This window comes from Gigantopelta aegis, chromosome 15 (genome assembly GCF_016097555.1).
Source record: "Gigantopelta aegis isolate Gae_Host chromosome 15, Gae_host_genome, whole genome shotgun sequence".
Taxonomy (NCBI): Eukaryota; Metazoa; Mollusca; class Gastropoda; order Neomphalida; family Peltospiridae; genus Gigantopelta; species Gigantopelta aegis.
In genome coordinates, this window is record NC_054713.1 from 35,397,353 (window position 1) to 35,413,775 (window position 16,423).

The 16,423-nt window shown below is 36.0% G+C and overlaps 1 protein-coding gene across 4 annotated transcripts; it reads right to left on the reverse strand.

Annotated features, from left to right (window-relative positions):
* Positions 1-775: 775 nt before the first annotated feature.
* Positions 776-16,080, reverse strand: LOC121390124 (45 kDa calcium-binding protein-like). Of its 4 annotated transcripts, none has more exons than XM_041521861.1 (7): positions 15,934-16,080; positions 13,788-14,295; positions 12,123-12,259; positions 10,942-11,055; positions 8,297-8,455; positions 3,383-3,558; positions 776-963 (listed from the first exon to the last, which is right to left on the reverse strand). In XM_041521861.1, the coding sequence occupies exons 2-7, from the start codon at positions 14,264-14,266 to the stop codon at positions 787-789; spliced, it is 1,242 nt and encodes a 413-aa protein (XP_041377795.1). In that variant the 5' UTR covers positions 14,267-14,295; positions 15,934-16,080; the 3' UTR covers positions 776-786. The 4 variants fall into 4 exon arrangements, with proteins under 4 accessions (XP_041377795.1, XP_041377793.1, XP_041377792.1 ...); XM_041521859.1 differs by having other exon boundaries at positions 13,788-14,354; XM_041521858.1 differs by having other exon boundaries at positions 13,788-14,967.
* Between the last annotated feature and the right edge of the window lie 343 nt (positions 16,081-16,423).

Genomic DNA, 16,423 nt, shown 5'->3' on the forward strand with positions numbered 1-16,423 from the left:
CCGACTAAAATGAAATAAAAATTCACCTATTGTTTCTTAAAATTTGCAATTGGTGAATGTAGCGAGTTATTTTTCATACAAAATATTAATCATTACATGAAATTATATCACAAAATAAATTAAAATTTACCAATTGTTTCTTGAAATTCGAAGTTGGTGAATTTAGTGAGTGGCAGAACTAACCATGAATTTTGTCAAATTTCTTTCAAAATGTGTCATCTTAGATGCAACAGAGAGACAGACAGCTGCTACCACTTAAGCTAGTCATACCAAGTAGCAACAGGTTTTTATATTCACTTTCCCACTTTTCAGGACGGCACATGCCAAATGATTTGATATGAAAGTTGTGTGCACTGGTTGGGATGGAAAAAAACACTGCAATAGATCCTAGTTGCCTTATGAAGAAAAGATTATAGGACACAAAACAAACATTTAATGTGATTCCTTAAACCAAAAACAAATTCGATGTACCATACCATAAAAAAAATATCCCAACAATTTTAACCAACAAAATATAACTGTTGTCAAACTGTTATTTCACCTTCAGTATTCTTTAAAAAAATATTAAAATTAATAAATAACCAATACCCAAGAAATTAAATAATTAAAACAAATTCAGTGAATCGTGAATATATCCAAAAGACTGCCACAAATTTTGTCAATATTTCCCCCTTAATTTCAGAATTGTTAAAAAAATTTAATAATAATAATAATAATAAAAAATCCACCTTATACGATTCTGAATTTAAATAATTAAAAGAACTTATTCCCCCCCCCCCCACCCCCCTAAAACTCATCGTGGAAATTGCCGACTATATCAACTACTTTACTGGACAGAAATATGTTTTTATGTTTTATGATTTCATCTCTGGAGAGTTCTCCATCTTTATCGTCGTCCATCAGAGAAACAAGATTCCGTGCCTCCATGAGGGCTTGAATTGGGTTGCGGGGATCAAGGTAAATCTGAAAACAGAAATTTAAATGAAAGTAGATTGTTTAGTTAGTAAATTATGTACATGTTATGTGACTAGTTAGCTAGCAAAAGAAAGAAATGTTTTATTTAACAATGCACTCAACACATTTTACTTACGGTTATATGGCGTCAGACATATGGTTAAGGACCACACAAATTTTGAGAGTAAACCCGCTGTCGCCACTACATGAGCTACTCTTTCCGATTAGCAGCAAGGGATCTTTTATTTGCACTTCCCACAGGCAGGATAGCACAAACCATGGCCTTTGTTGAACCAGTTATGGATCACTGGTCGGTGCTAAATTTTGCAACAGTTATATGTTAGTAGCTGATCTAAGGGTAGCCCCAGGGCACCAGCCCTCTCTAAATTTTGTAACAGTTATATGTTAGTAGCTGATCTAAAGGTGGCCCCAGGGCACCAGCCCTCTCTAAATTTTGCAACAGTTATATGTTAGTAGCTGATCTAAGGGTAGCCCCAGGGCACCAGCCCTCTCTAAATTTTGCAACAGTTATATGTTAGTAGCTGATCTAAGGGTAGCCCCAGGGCACCAGCCCTCTCTAAATTTTGTAACAGTTATATGTTAGTAGCTGATCTAAAGGTGGCCCCAGGGCACCAGCCCTCTCTAAATTTTGCAACAGTTATATGTTAGTAGCTGATCTAAGGGTAGCCCCAGGGCACCAGCCCTCTCTAAATTTTGCAACAGTTATATGTTAGTAGCTGATCTAAGGGTAGCCCCAGGGCACCAGCCCTCTCTAAGTTTTGCAACAGTTATATGTTAGTAGCTGATCTAAGGGTAGCCCCAGGGCACCAGCCCTCTCTAAGTTTTGCAACAGTTATATGTTAGTAGCTGATCTAAGGGTAGCCCCAGGGCACCAGCCCTCTCTAAATTTTGTAACAGTTATATGTCAATTTAATCTTTTCACTTCTTACGTTGGGGAATCCGAGGAATCCCTTTGGCAATGTTTGTGACCTTGGGCCACATGTCATTAGCCTCCCCCCCCCCCCCACACCCCCCAATGGATTTTTTGGATCTGCCACTGCTAACCATTAACAATTAACCACTAAGCTACTGTTCAGGATAGCGTGCTTTAACCTTAATTGGATGTAACATCATAAGCATGAAAATAAATGTAAACCCAATATTAGACACAAAACATAAAACTAAAAAGAGTGAAGGGAATCTTCAGGTAATTTTGGTGGCCATTTTGAATGCTGTGAATAAAAAAAACCTGACCTGACCTCTCAACTTTTGTGCTCCCCCCCCCCCCCCGATCAATTATGGGTTGTGCTAAAAGAAAATTCTCGTAAACTCATTTTATGTTATGATCATGTAAATTGTGTTCGAAATTTAATTTAAAAAAAAAAAAAAAAAAAGGTTATGCCAAGCTAAGACTTGTGTGAGCAAGACACAAAAGTAATGAAATAATCATTTACACAATTTTTAGAGGCCTTAGATGTCATGTTATGTGTAACGAGAATTTCACAGAATTAAATGTATTTTCCAACATAATTTGTTTCAGTGCACTCTAATGAACATAATCAGGTGCAATAATAAACCAAGTTTCATTCCTGTAGGCCTTATAGTTTGTGAGAAAACAATTTAAATGCAAAACTTAACACAAAAGTTGATGCTGTGATGGCCACTGTCATCAGAAAAGTAAAGGGGGCGGGATGTAGCACAATAGTAAAGCGCTCGGTCGATGCGCGTTCAGTCTGGGATCGATCCCCGTCGGTGGGCCCATTGGGCTATTTCTCGTTCCAGCCAGTGCACCACAACTGGTATATCAAAGGCCCTTGCTGCTAATCAAAAAGAGTAGCCCATGAAGTGGCAACAGCAGGTTTCTTCTCTCAATATCTGTGTAGTCCTTAACCACATGTCTGACGCCATATAACCGTAAATAAAATGTGTTGTCGTTAAATAAAACATTTCTTTCTTTCAGAAAAGTAATACCTGGGTTTATTTTTTTAAGTTAATCATTTGACAAAATTAATGACTCTTATCATTACTGATGATATTCTTAACCCTAACCCTAAACCTAACCCATTTTATTTCTAGGGGACAGCAGGTGCATGCAGCACACACACTGTAAATATTCAATTCTATAAAGCCATACCCAAAAAATTTTTTCTGGCAGACACACTGAACACCTACATAGATGTTGCCTTTTTCAGAGCTAGCTCTGGCACTCGCAAAATTCATCAATTTCGAATTTTAAGAACAACCGGCAAATTTATTTTATTTTGACGAAATAATGTAATAACTGACATTTTGTTTGAAAAGAACTAGGATTCTGAAATGTTTTAAGTTTAATAAATAATTTGGCAATATTTTCTGCTCACACAGACCTAACCCTGCTTTTTGCAATGTAAAGTCGAGACCATAATCATTTATGCTAGAAAACATTTACCTTTAATTCTTCGACTGTGGCGACCCCGTCTCCGTTTTTGTCGATGGCTTCAGAAAATTCCCGCTCCCGGTCTTTCTGCCACTGTTTGTCCATTTCTTGAAACTCCTGACCTTCGACCTCGCCAGGGGGTAAGGCCACAAACTCTTCTTTTGTTAAATTGTGATCTTCATTTCTATCTACAAATATTAAAGGTACACTCCTGAGTTTGCTGCAATTTTTAAAATGTTATCGACTGACAGAGACTTTTTAACGATTGTAATTACATATCAAATATATATTTTTGCATAAAATATTAGTGGCTGTATATTAAACGTGTTTCTGATCGTTCTGATATTTGTACTAGGTTAAATTGCATTTTAATTTTTAAAATATTTTTTTTCGTACTAACGAAATTATTTGAAGACAAAATCTAGTTTGGGCTTCTTACAAATATTAAAACGACCAGAAACACATTGAATATACAGACACTGATATTCTAAACAAGAAAATATATGTAATATGTAATATATTTTATGTAATATGTAATATATTTTATTAGTCGAAAACATCTTACAATGCAGCAAACTCAGGAATGTCCCTTTAAAATTCATCGTGAGGCTTCATTAGTAATTATAACCCATGGCAAATACATTAATTTTATTATAATAACAGTATTATTTATTCTGGGCATGGGACAAATCTGGAAATAGATTTTAAAATTAAGCAAGTATTCTGAGAATACTGTTAATTTTGTTTTTAAAGTAAGACATGCCCCTACTGGGTCCATCAATTTTTCATCTCTCTCAAGTTCAAGGGCCATAACTCTGAAAAAAATGGGTAAATCGCCAAGAAAGTTAAACTTTGTCTGTAACAGTATACGATAAAGCTATATACAAAATTTCATCTCAATATCTTGAAGCAGTGCAAAACAAAAAAAGGTTGGAAAACATATCAAGGGCCATAACTGTCCATAACTGTCCAAAATGAAAGTCAAACATGATCTGTATCTCAATATCTTGAGGCATTGGGGGGGGGGGAGGGGGGGGAGGAAGAGTCTGGAAAATAAATATCTCCTAAATTCAAGGGTCATAACTCTGTCACAAATGGGTATATCGTCATAAAAGTCAAACTTGATCATTAATAGTATATGATAATACTATACACAAAATTTCAGCACAATATCTTTAGGCATTATGAAAAACAAACCATCCGGACATGTGGGATAGATAAAGTAAAGTTTGTTTTATTTAACGACGCCACTAGAGCACATTGATTTTTAATCTTATCATCGGCTATTGGACGTCAAACATATGGTCATTCTGACACTGTTTTTAGAGGAAACCCGCTGTCGCCACATAGGCTACTCTTCTTTACGACAGGCAGCAAGGGATCTTTTATTTGCGCTTCCCACAGGCAGGATAGCACAAACCATGGCCTTTGTTGAACCAGTTATGGATCACTGGTCGGTGCAAGTGGTTTACACCTACCCATTGAGCCTTGCGGAGCACTCACTCAGGGTTTGGAGTCGGTATCTGGATTAAAAATCCCATGCCTCGACTGGGATCCGAACCCAGTACCTACCAGCCTGTAGACCGATGGCCTGCCACGACACCACCGAGGCCGGTTGTGGGATAGATGGGCGAAGATGAAAGAAAGAGATAAATGTTTTATTTAACGATGCACTCAACACATTTTATTTACGGTTATATGGCGTCAGACATATGGTTACGGGCTACACAGATTTTTCAGAGGAAACCTGCTGTCGCCACTACATGGGCTACTCTTTCCAATTAGCAGCAAGGGATCTTTTATTTGTGCTTCCCACAGGCAGGATAGGACAAACCATGGCCTTTGTTGAACCAGTTATGGATCACTGGTTGGTGCAAGTGATTTACACCTACCCATTGAGCCTTGCGGAGCACTCACTCAGGGTTTGGAGTCGGTACCTAGATTAAAAATCCCATGCCTCGACTGGGATCCGAACCCAGTACCTACCAGCCTGTAGACCAATGGCCTAACCACTACGCCACCGAAGCCGGTGGCCAAAATGAAGCCTATATCATAGTACATATATAGTCCCCTCCGGTTGGACCGGCACGGGATAAATAAACGGAACTAGTTTATTACACATCCAAAGAGACCATCTTACGTTTACTGTCATTATAAGATGTTTATGACTAATACTGCCTTTTTAATAACTAAACATATATACTGAACAAAAAAAGAAACTTCCGAATTGTACATATAGTATTTGTTGTGTTAAAGAATTCATGTGAAATTCAATTTACACATGCATGCATGGTTCGACATGTCCCATGTAGTATTCGGTCAATTTGTTTTACCGTACTTGTCTTACTGACATTGTTGTCAAGTGAACGAAAACGCTTCAAAATTTGTAAAATAATTAAATTTTTTTACATTGTAGCATTTTTAGTATGCCAAGAATACCCAATAATTTATGCGAACGGGCGATTGGCATGCTTGATGCTGGCATCTCGACAGAAGACGTTGCAAGGCATGCTGGGAGTTCTAGTCGAGCGATACGAAATATTCGCATAAGATTTCAAACGACAGGAAGCACCAACGACTTGCCACGTCGTGGACGTCCGCGTGTTTTTACGCGTGGTCAAGACCGCTATATCATGAACATGCATTTGCGCAATCGATTCCAAACTGCCACTGCTACTGCTGCTAACACACCTGGGCTTCATAATAACCAAATCAGTGGGCAAACTGTTCGTAATCGTCTGCGTGAGAACGGTTTACATGCACGACGTCCTTACATTGGATGCGTTTTAACGCAACGTCATCGTCTAAATCGTCTTAATTGGCACGTGTACACACTCGTTGGATACGGTGACGCTGGAATACCGTTCTTTTTTTGGATGAATTCAGATTTTCTTTACAACGTGGTGATGGCAGGGTGCACGTCTACCGTAGGAGAAATGAACGCTATGCTGACTGTTGTGTTCTTGAACGAGATCATTTCGGGGGTAGGGGTTGTGTCATGGTCTGGGCAGCCATTGCCCATGGTTATCGTTCACCACTAGTCGTCATTGATGGCAATTTAAATGCTCAACGTTACCGCGATGACATTCTCGCTCATCACGTCATTCCTCTGTTCCATAACAACGCCAACATCTCGATTTTTCAGCATGATAATGCCACCTCTCATACAGCTAGAGACACTGTAAATTTTCTTAGGACAAATAACATTGATTTAATTGATGACTGGCCCGCTAAAAGTCCTGATCGCAACCTCATCGAGCATATCTAGGATAGTCTGGACAGACGATTGAGACGTCGTCCTAACCCACCCGCTAACGTCAACGAACTTCGTCAAGCGCTCATTCAGGAATGGAATATTCCACAGGTAGAAATCAACACTTTAGTCAATTCTATGCGCCTGCGATGCACTGCAGTGGTCAATTCAAGAGGTGGTCATACCCATTATTAAGTGGTTTTTTTTTTTTTTAACCCCTACCACACTTGGTCAAAATTTCTCCCAGTTTCTGTTAACCTATGGCCACGATTTTTGCACCAAACGATGCATCATGGAACACTCTTTAAACGCATATATAACAATTATTCCCCTGGTTTGTTTTCATCAAGTTATGCTCAAGCAAAGTTAGCGGAAGCTTCTTATTTTGTTCAGTGTATATATATATATATATATATATATATATATATATATATATATATATATATATATATATATATTATACAAATTTTCTTTATTAGAATATCGGTGTTTGTATAAAATCTGGATCCATTGAAACCGAAGGATATTGTACTGTTAAAGATATTGTACCCTAACCCAGACTGTTAAGTAATATTGTACCCTAACCCAGACTGTGAAGTATATTATACACTAACCCAGACTGTTAAGTTATATTGTACCCTAACCCAGACTGTTAAGTATATTGTACCCTAACCCAGAGTGTTAAGTATACTGTACACTAACCCAGACTGTGAAGGACATTGTACCCTAACCCAGACTGTTAAGTATATTGTACCCTAACCCAGACTGTTAAGTATATTGTACACTAACCCAGACTGTTAAGTATATTGTACACTAACCCAGACTTAAGTATACTGTACACTAACCCAGACTGTTAAGTTATATTGTATACTAACCCAGACTGTTAAGGATATTGTACTCTAACCCAGACTGTTAAGGGTATTGTACCTGAACCCAGACTGTTAAGTTATATTGTACACTAACCCAGACTGTTATGGATATTGTACCTTAACCCAGACTGTTAAGGATAGTGTACCCGAAACCAGACTGTTAAGAATGGTGTACACTAACCGAGACTGGTAAGGATATTGTACACTAACCGAGACTGGTAAGGATATTGTACACTAACCCAGACTGTGAAGTATATTGTACACTAACCCAGTCTGTTAAGGATATTGTATACTAACCCAGACTGTTAAGTATATTGTACACTAACCCAGACTGTGATGGATATTGTACACTAACCCAGACTGGTAAGGATATTGTACACCAACCCAGACTGTTAAAGATATTGTACACTAACCCACACCGTTAAGGATATTGTACTGTTATGGATATGTGTACTATCCTAGACTGTTAAGGATATTGTAATGTTAAGGATATTGTGTACTAACCTAGACTATTAAGGATATTGTACTGTTACGGATATTGTGTACTAACCTAGACTGTTAAGGATATTGCACTGTTAAGGATATTGTGTACTAACCTAGACTGTTAAGGATATTGTACACTAACCTAGACTGTTAAGGATATTGTACACTAACCTAGACTGTTAAGGATATTGTACACTAACCTAGACTGTTAAGGACATTGTACTGTTACGGATATTGTGTACTAACCTAGACTGTTATGGATATTGTACTGTTAAGGATATTGTGTACTAACCTAGACTGTTAAGGATATTGTACACTAACCTAGACTGTTAAGGATATTGTAGACCATGGAATCCATTGTCTTCTTGCTGTGCTCGGGGTGTTTGAAAGTGAGGAACTCCGACTTGGACAGAGCATTATCAACAGGGTTGACATCGGCGTCCGTCCAACGGAACTTGTAATGAATCAGCTCATCCTTATCTGAAAAAAAACACCCCAAAACATATGAATAGTTCATTTCCAAAATGCAATATATGCCAATTTCCAGATTTTGGAATTAGCAGTGAAAAAGTTTGTTTCATTTAATAACACCACTAGAGCACATTGATTTATTAATCATCAGCTATTGGATGTCAAATATTTGGTAATTTTTACATAGTCTAAGAAAGGAAACGCCCTGCATTTTTCCATTATTTTTATATGCACCATCCCATAGACAGGATAGCACATACCACAGCTTTTGATATACCAGTCGTATTAACAGTGAAGGTATACTAATGTTGGTACAATTCAGTAATAAAGGCAGGGCTCGACCTTAGCAGTAGCCCGGGGTGTTTTGGCTACCGATTTCTCACTCGGACTACCAGTTGTCTAACCCCGGTAGTCCACCGGGCTACCAAAAGTTTTGGCATGTCCAGTCACTCCACAATCAACAAGACGTTTAATTCATCGGTGTCTGAAATTCCACCTTTCGTGAGCACGCTCTCTGCTGCCACGAGTCGCTGTAACTGTTAATTGCTCCCCTCATCTGTCCCACAGGTGGCGGTTGCGCAATATAATTTAGTGAAATAAAGGAGTATATTTGCCATTGGTAGGATTTTTTTAACACAGCAGACTAATACAAATAATTTGATGTAATCCAGTGGCCAGATATACAGGGTTCGTATGGGTCATGGAGTTTTCGTTGTGGTTATCTATTCGTACTCATAGTCATTTTATGACAATCAACAACACGGCCCGTTGTTTTGACGCCTACATATAATTAACGCCTTGTATGATCAAGACTATTTGCTGCTAGCTAAGTCTAAACTAAACCATAACTCTATCGCGGTTTATTTCCTTCTAGGCTACCTATGCAAATTATCAGATTATTGTTTACAAAATTAATATCTATTATTATGTTAAAGAAATGTATAAATTGACGAATGTTTTCAATGTTAAAAATATTAATCTTTCTTACAAAGTATTTTTAATTAAATCTCTCTCATCGTTTACTATTGCTTTGCGCGATATCCTCGCTCAAAATGGCATCTGCTCTTGTCACGTGATAACACAAACACACATGGCGATCCCCTGTCTGGGATTATTTGCTATTGTCATCAATAAAAAACACTATTGTTTTGGAATAATGACAAGTTTTGTTAAGATTCTTCAAAATAACACCTATTAAAAATAGTTACAGTCATTTTAAGTATTAAAATATGCAATATCGATCTTCAGAATCCTACGATTAGCAGACAGTTCTACATGTGAACACATGTTTCAATACTATTGTGTAATCCTTCATTACGAGATTAGGCCTAAACAAATTAAATGATAATAATAAAACACTATTGTGTGTTTCTGGAATCGTACCAAACAAGTTACTGTAGGTAGAATAGGTCGGGGTTTTGTTTTTTTGTGGTGGTTTCTAGATTTTTTTTTTCATACCATATTTACCCCTCCTTTGAGGCCATCCTTAAAAAATATTTGTTTTGTCCATTTCCGACCAGAAGTTTCAAATGTGGGCAGGTAGGTAGTGGTTATTATTATTATTTATTTTTTTTGCTTCATACATATAATGACACATATGAGACACTTCATTCTGTCACATATTAATGTCGTAGTTTTTAATATTTCCCCCAGATTCTGTTTAATGATTAAGAACTAAAAACTTTATTGTTCATTAAGTGCTATCATGTAGTTTTAATAAGAGTATATTTCACAGTAGGCCTAAATGCTTATGATTTATAAAAACCCACCCTAAAACAACGTTTAAATAAAAATAAATTATTTTGCTTTTCTCTCTCTTTGTTTTGTTTTTTTATATATAAGTTATGGGGCTACCAATTTTTACTAAGGACTACTAGATTTTATAACCTGGTAGCCCGGTGGGTTACCACTGAAAAAGCCTAAGGTCAAGGCCTGAAAGGTAATACAGTTTTCCTCATCTATGCCCAGATTTTCTAAGCTATCTTATAGCGCTACGATATCATAAAACAGTCATAGGCTATGGCATGCGTCATTGTGACATCATAGCTTATGACGGTTTTACATTAGTATAGAGCTAATATAGCTCTGGAAATCAGTAGCCAGGGCCCATATACATGAATATAGATATACAATTTACATGTAACTTGGTCTGAGTTTGATGTTACGAAACAAGAACGAGGATAATACATGTACATAAATCCTGACAGTTTCGTAAAATAAGTATGACATACATGCGAGTATAATAATTTCTTTAACATACATATTTTTTTTTTTTTTATGAATAACAAGGGCCATCTCAAAATGTTTTAATAGATGAATGAATTATCAACTGAATGAATGAATGAATGAACGAACATTTAACGACACCTGGGCAGGAAAAACATATTGACCACAGGATGTCAAACAAAGGTAAATATACACAAATTCCAATCTTATTAACAAAACACATATATAAAGAGTTGTTAAAATCATATCGGTTTTCAATGTGCACATACCTTTTTGACTGAGATCAATTTCATCGTAATCGACAACATGTTTCTTGGCTTGATCCAGCGTGTATCCCTTGGCGAGCAGGAAGTGTGTGTAGTAAACTTTCCACGGGACTGTACCTGTGAACATTTAATTCAGATGATTACAACATAGTGAGACTACGTCACTAATGACTCACTATTCAGGTTTTCTGCCAGAAAATAATCTGAGTGTATCTGTGAACATTAATTCAAACGATCACAGCATGGAGAGAGACCAACTTACAATTCATAAAATAATTTGTGTAGACCTATGTAAAAACAAAACAGACTATAAGTACCCCTACTATAGGAGTATACTATATGGGGTTTAAAATGTTTTGAAATTGGATACTGCAATTCAAGTGTTCTGACAAACTTTAAACAGCAGTTCTGTCACTATCATCTGTCAAAAATTTACAAAACATATATCCATTAATTTCCAAGATTATAGAATATACCATTTTACACACCGTACCCTCTGGAAGAAATCCTGCTATGGGAACAGGTGAACTGGGATGTAACTATACATATCTACTATGGTAAATAATGACAATTTGAGACTTATAAAAAGCATATTAATATTATTATCAAGTTTTAATCCCATACCAGGTCACAGAACAATTTTTATAAAACAATTTCAATGTTAATAAAAATGTTACCATCAACTGTATATATTGAATATCATTTTTAATACTGCAATGAAGGTAAAATGCTAGAACAGCTAAGTTAGGCATTTATATCTGATTGTTATTACCATACTAATCAAAATACAGTACACAGAAACTGGAGTGAGGTGCAATTGTTTTCCCTAGCTTGTTTTAGCATGGTGCGGTATCATGCCTCCATAGTCTAGCACCATCCTGCCTTAATCAGCACCATGCTATCCTGACATTAAACAAAACTTTTTCAATAATTAATTCTAAAACTGCCTTTGTAAAATACTCAGAAAAATCTGTTATTAATTAATAAACTATCCATGAGGTATATTTTGCCATTCATTTATTAAAGCAAGCACATTAATTACATTTAATTTTATTTCATTAATTTTTCGTCTTTAATTACAAAAAAAAGTGCCCTGAAAAAATCGTGAAAATGGCTCAAAAGTGTTGTCTACCATGTGGGGGGTGAGGAGGAGACTAATAAAGATGTAAAATGTATGTGCAAACCATTTGGGTCCTTGTTTAAATGTGCAAATATTTCATCATTTTCTTGAATCGATTCAGCAAAATGTTCCTCCATCTTCTGAATAATCCAGCCTTCCATCTCGGCTTCACTTAAGTGGCCATCGGAATCCGAGTCAACTCTACAAGAACAAGCATTCCGAGAGTACTGCTAAAGCAATACCTGTCCCCTACCTGACCCAACAATTTTTCTTATTTCCTAAATTCAAGGGCCAAATATCTGTGAAAAATCGGTAAATCACCATGAAATTAAACTTGATCAGTAACAGTACATGATAAAGCTATATAAAAAATTTCACCTCAATATTTTCAGGTATTGCAAAACAAAAGTCTGGAAAACATATTTTCATATCTCCTAAGTTTATGGGCCATAACTCCATCAAAGATGGGTAAATTGCCATGAAAGTTAAAATTCATCTGTAGCAGTACATGATAACGCTAATCACAAAATTTCAGGTTAATATCTCAAGGCCTTCTGGAAAAAAGGTCGGAAAACAAATTTTTATATCTCCTAAGTTCAAGGGCCATAACTCCGTCAAAAATGGGTAAATAGCCATGAAAGTCAAACTTGATCTGTAACAGTACATGTAAAGCTATACACAACATTTCAGGTTAATATCTCAAAGCATTCTGCAAAAAATATCCAGAAAACAGGTGGGACAGATGGACAGACAGACAGATGGACGGACAGACAGAGATGAAACCTATAGTCCCCTCTGATTGGACCAGTAGGGAATACAGATTGTCACACAAGAAACAAGCATTCTGAGAATACTGCAAAAGCAATACATTTCAGTACCTCTTAAGTTTAATGGCCATGATTCTGTGTAAAATGGGTAAATCGCCATAAAAGTCAAACTTGATCTGTAACAATACATAATAAAGCTATACACAAAATTTTAGTTCAATATCTTGAGGCAATGCAAAATAAATTCTGAAAACATTTCTGCCTAAATTTCCATGCAAGGGCCATAACTCCAGAGTGAAAAAAAAGAAAAGAAGGTAAACTGCCATGAAAGTCAAACTTGATCTGTAACAGTACATAATAACACTATACACAAAATTTCACCTCAGTATCTTGAAGCATTGAGAAAACAAAAGTCAGCAAAACTATAACTTGGACAGATGAACAGACAGACAGACTAACATACAGACAGAAGGACAGAGACAAAACCTATAGTCCCCTCTGGTTGGACCGGTAGGGGACTAATAAAATTTTATTTATTTATTCATTTATTTTTTGTTTAAAATTTTATTGGCCCAGAATTTGTTATGTCATGATATAACAATATTAACATTGTATTAATATTTATAGGTTACATGTGTATTAGTCTGGTTACATTACAGTACTAAACCTAAACATTATTCTTACCATGCAATGAAATGATTTACAGATTACAAGATTTGTGACTGGAATATTACGGTAATACCTCCAATGTTTCCAGTAATTTTGGTATTTGCTATAGATCAGAGAAAGCCTGGATAAAACCTTGTAGATAAACTATTTTTGTGTTTTAAATAATTGACTTACTTTTTAAATATATCTTCTCCAATGATTCAAGTAATTTTGATATTTGCTACAGCTCACAATAAGCCTTGATAAAACTCTGTAGATAAACCATTTTTTTTAATTTTAAAGGACTGACTTACTTCTTAAATATATCGATAAGTTTCTTCAAGGCAGTTTCCTCGTCGCCTTTGTCAATGGCTTCATGGTTGCCTAGAAACAGCTCCTTGTGGTATTCTTTGTTAATATGGCCATCCTGTTCCATTTTTACAGCATCTACGTGATCAACCGGTTTGAGCTGATCCAACGATAACTTTGTCCCATCTATCAGATCATTGGAGAGAAACTTTAATTTGTTGTCGTCAGTCTTTTTGTCCATTTTGGGAGATTTCTCTTTCTCTACTCCCCGATGGTCTGGATTTTCATCCTCTTCTTCGTGGTTAACAATTATCGAATCTTTTAACTTGTTTTTGGTAATTAAGTTACTTGGCTTTAAATCCGACTGTGGGTCCAGGTCTTCCTCCTCATCTTTCTCCAACTTACGCTTGTCTGCAATGGCGGGACGCCCAACCATTTCTTCAAGAGTTAACAGAAGTAATAATGTTATGAACTGCAGCTTCATGATTCTGCCAAGTTGTCAGGTGCTCTGCTCTTGGTCAAACTGTTACAGTGAGATAATTCCTTTAGGCAAGTTGTTGTTGGATATCTACCTATAATAAATCCAGTCCTGAGGTGGCTCCCTTGCTTACAATAGATGTTATGTTGTTAGGTTGATTCATAAACCCTTATGGTTAGCTGTTGAAGTCATTGGATAATCTGCCTTGCTGGGGTATTTAAGTCAGTGAATAATCTTTCTTTAGTGTGATGTTTAAATTACTAAATAATCTCCCTTGCTGCAATGTTTTTAAAAGTCACTGAATGATCGCCCTTGTGATGTTAAAATCACTGAATAATCTCCCTTGAGTGTGATGTTTAAATTACTAAATAATCTCCCTTGCTGTTATGTTTTTAAGTCACTGAATGATCTCCCTTACTGTGACTATTAAGTCACTGAATAATCTCCCTTGAGTGTGATGTTTAAATTACTAAATAATCTCCTTTGCTGCAATGTTTTTAAAAGTCAATGAATGATCTCCCTTGATGCAACGTTTAAGTTGATAAATAATCTCCCTTGCTGTGATATTTAAAATCACTTAACAATGTCCGCTGATATTTAAATTGTTACTTAATCTCTCTTGAGTTACCCTTTGGTTGGTTATTATTTTACTTAGCCACCTTTCACTGTTAACAGTTCACATGTTTTCTTGGTTCAATATTAAGAATCTAATAAAAAAAACAAAAACAAAACATTTTATTACAAAAGCAACACACTGAATTTTGACCACAACATTTATCGCCTCGTATTTGGTGCAATCTAAAGCCCTGATTCAGATCAACTAAAAATACAATGTGGGTTGGTGTTTTTTGTTGTGTTTTGTTTGCTTGTTTTGGGGGGGGGGGGGGGGGGGGTTTGGGGGGTGCTGCGAAATATGGAAGTCAGAACTATTTTGACAGGGGTGAAGGTTAGTAGCCTGGATTTTTTTTTAATATGGTGGTGCAGCATAAGAAATAAAGAGCTGTTTTTTGTTTTTTTAATTTGACTGAATTGAGAATTAAAATAACATCACTTTGCATAATTTCCTACAATAATAATAAAAATGGATGCATGGTGCTTCTCATTGGATTTGCACAAATCATGGGCGTAAACGTCTGAAATCCCAATTTTTAAAAATTAAATTTGTTCATATGATGTCAATTTCCGTGGACAGGGATAATAAACTAATATTTGTTTTCATGGGGCCTAAAACATAGTTTAAAATATTTTGGCATGAGTTGATGTTGTAAATAAAGAAATCAATGCCAACAGGTGACAAAATTTATCTATCATTTAGTTAGGGAACATTTTGTTCAGTATCGCGTTGCGATTCGCTATGCAAGTTTCAGAAATCACTACACAATTTAAAACATTAAACAGTAGTTGCTAATCAATTTTCATTGAAAACAAAATGTTCCCTGTTAGTATTTAAACTATTATTATAAGGGAAATAGTAATTTTAAGTAAAACAACATCTTGTCTGTAATCTGAACATTAAATATTTATTGTTAATGCAAATGTAAATAATAATAATAATAGAGAGAGAGAGAGAGAGAGAGAGAGAGAGAGAGAGAGAGAGAGAGAGAGAGAGAGAGAGAGAGAGAGAGAGAGAGATCGATTTCAAAATATGAAAACGCTGTATTCCATCTACTTACCAACGGTAACCCACAATTTACGACCAGTACGGTACAGAGATTATGAAAATATGTTTACTATTAATTCTAAGTGACAAAAATTAGTTCAATAAACAACAAACCAAGAGTAAAAGTTTCTAAACACGTCATTGGGGTTTTTTTTTTAACTTGTTATCTCCCCTGAATTTGTTTGTGGATTTAATCTCCTCAACAGAAAAACGAGTACCTCACCTCCTAGCCTTGACTGGGCTTGAGCCAGTTTAATTATTTTTACCTGTGTAATAATTTTAGTGTGTCGTCTTTTGATGATTTTCGTTGTTTGGAGGATGTATGGGGTTTTTTTTGTCTTAGTAATGAAGTTGTTTACATTAATAAAAAAAATTGTTAGGCCTACATTCTTGCCTCTACGTATTTAACCGAAACATTGTTAATACAAGGTAGACCTTTGTGTGTGTGTGTGTGTGTGTGTGTGTGTGTGAGAGAGAGAGAGAGAGAGAGAGAGAGAGAGAGA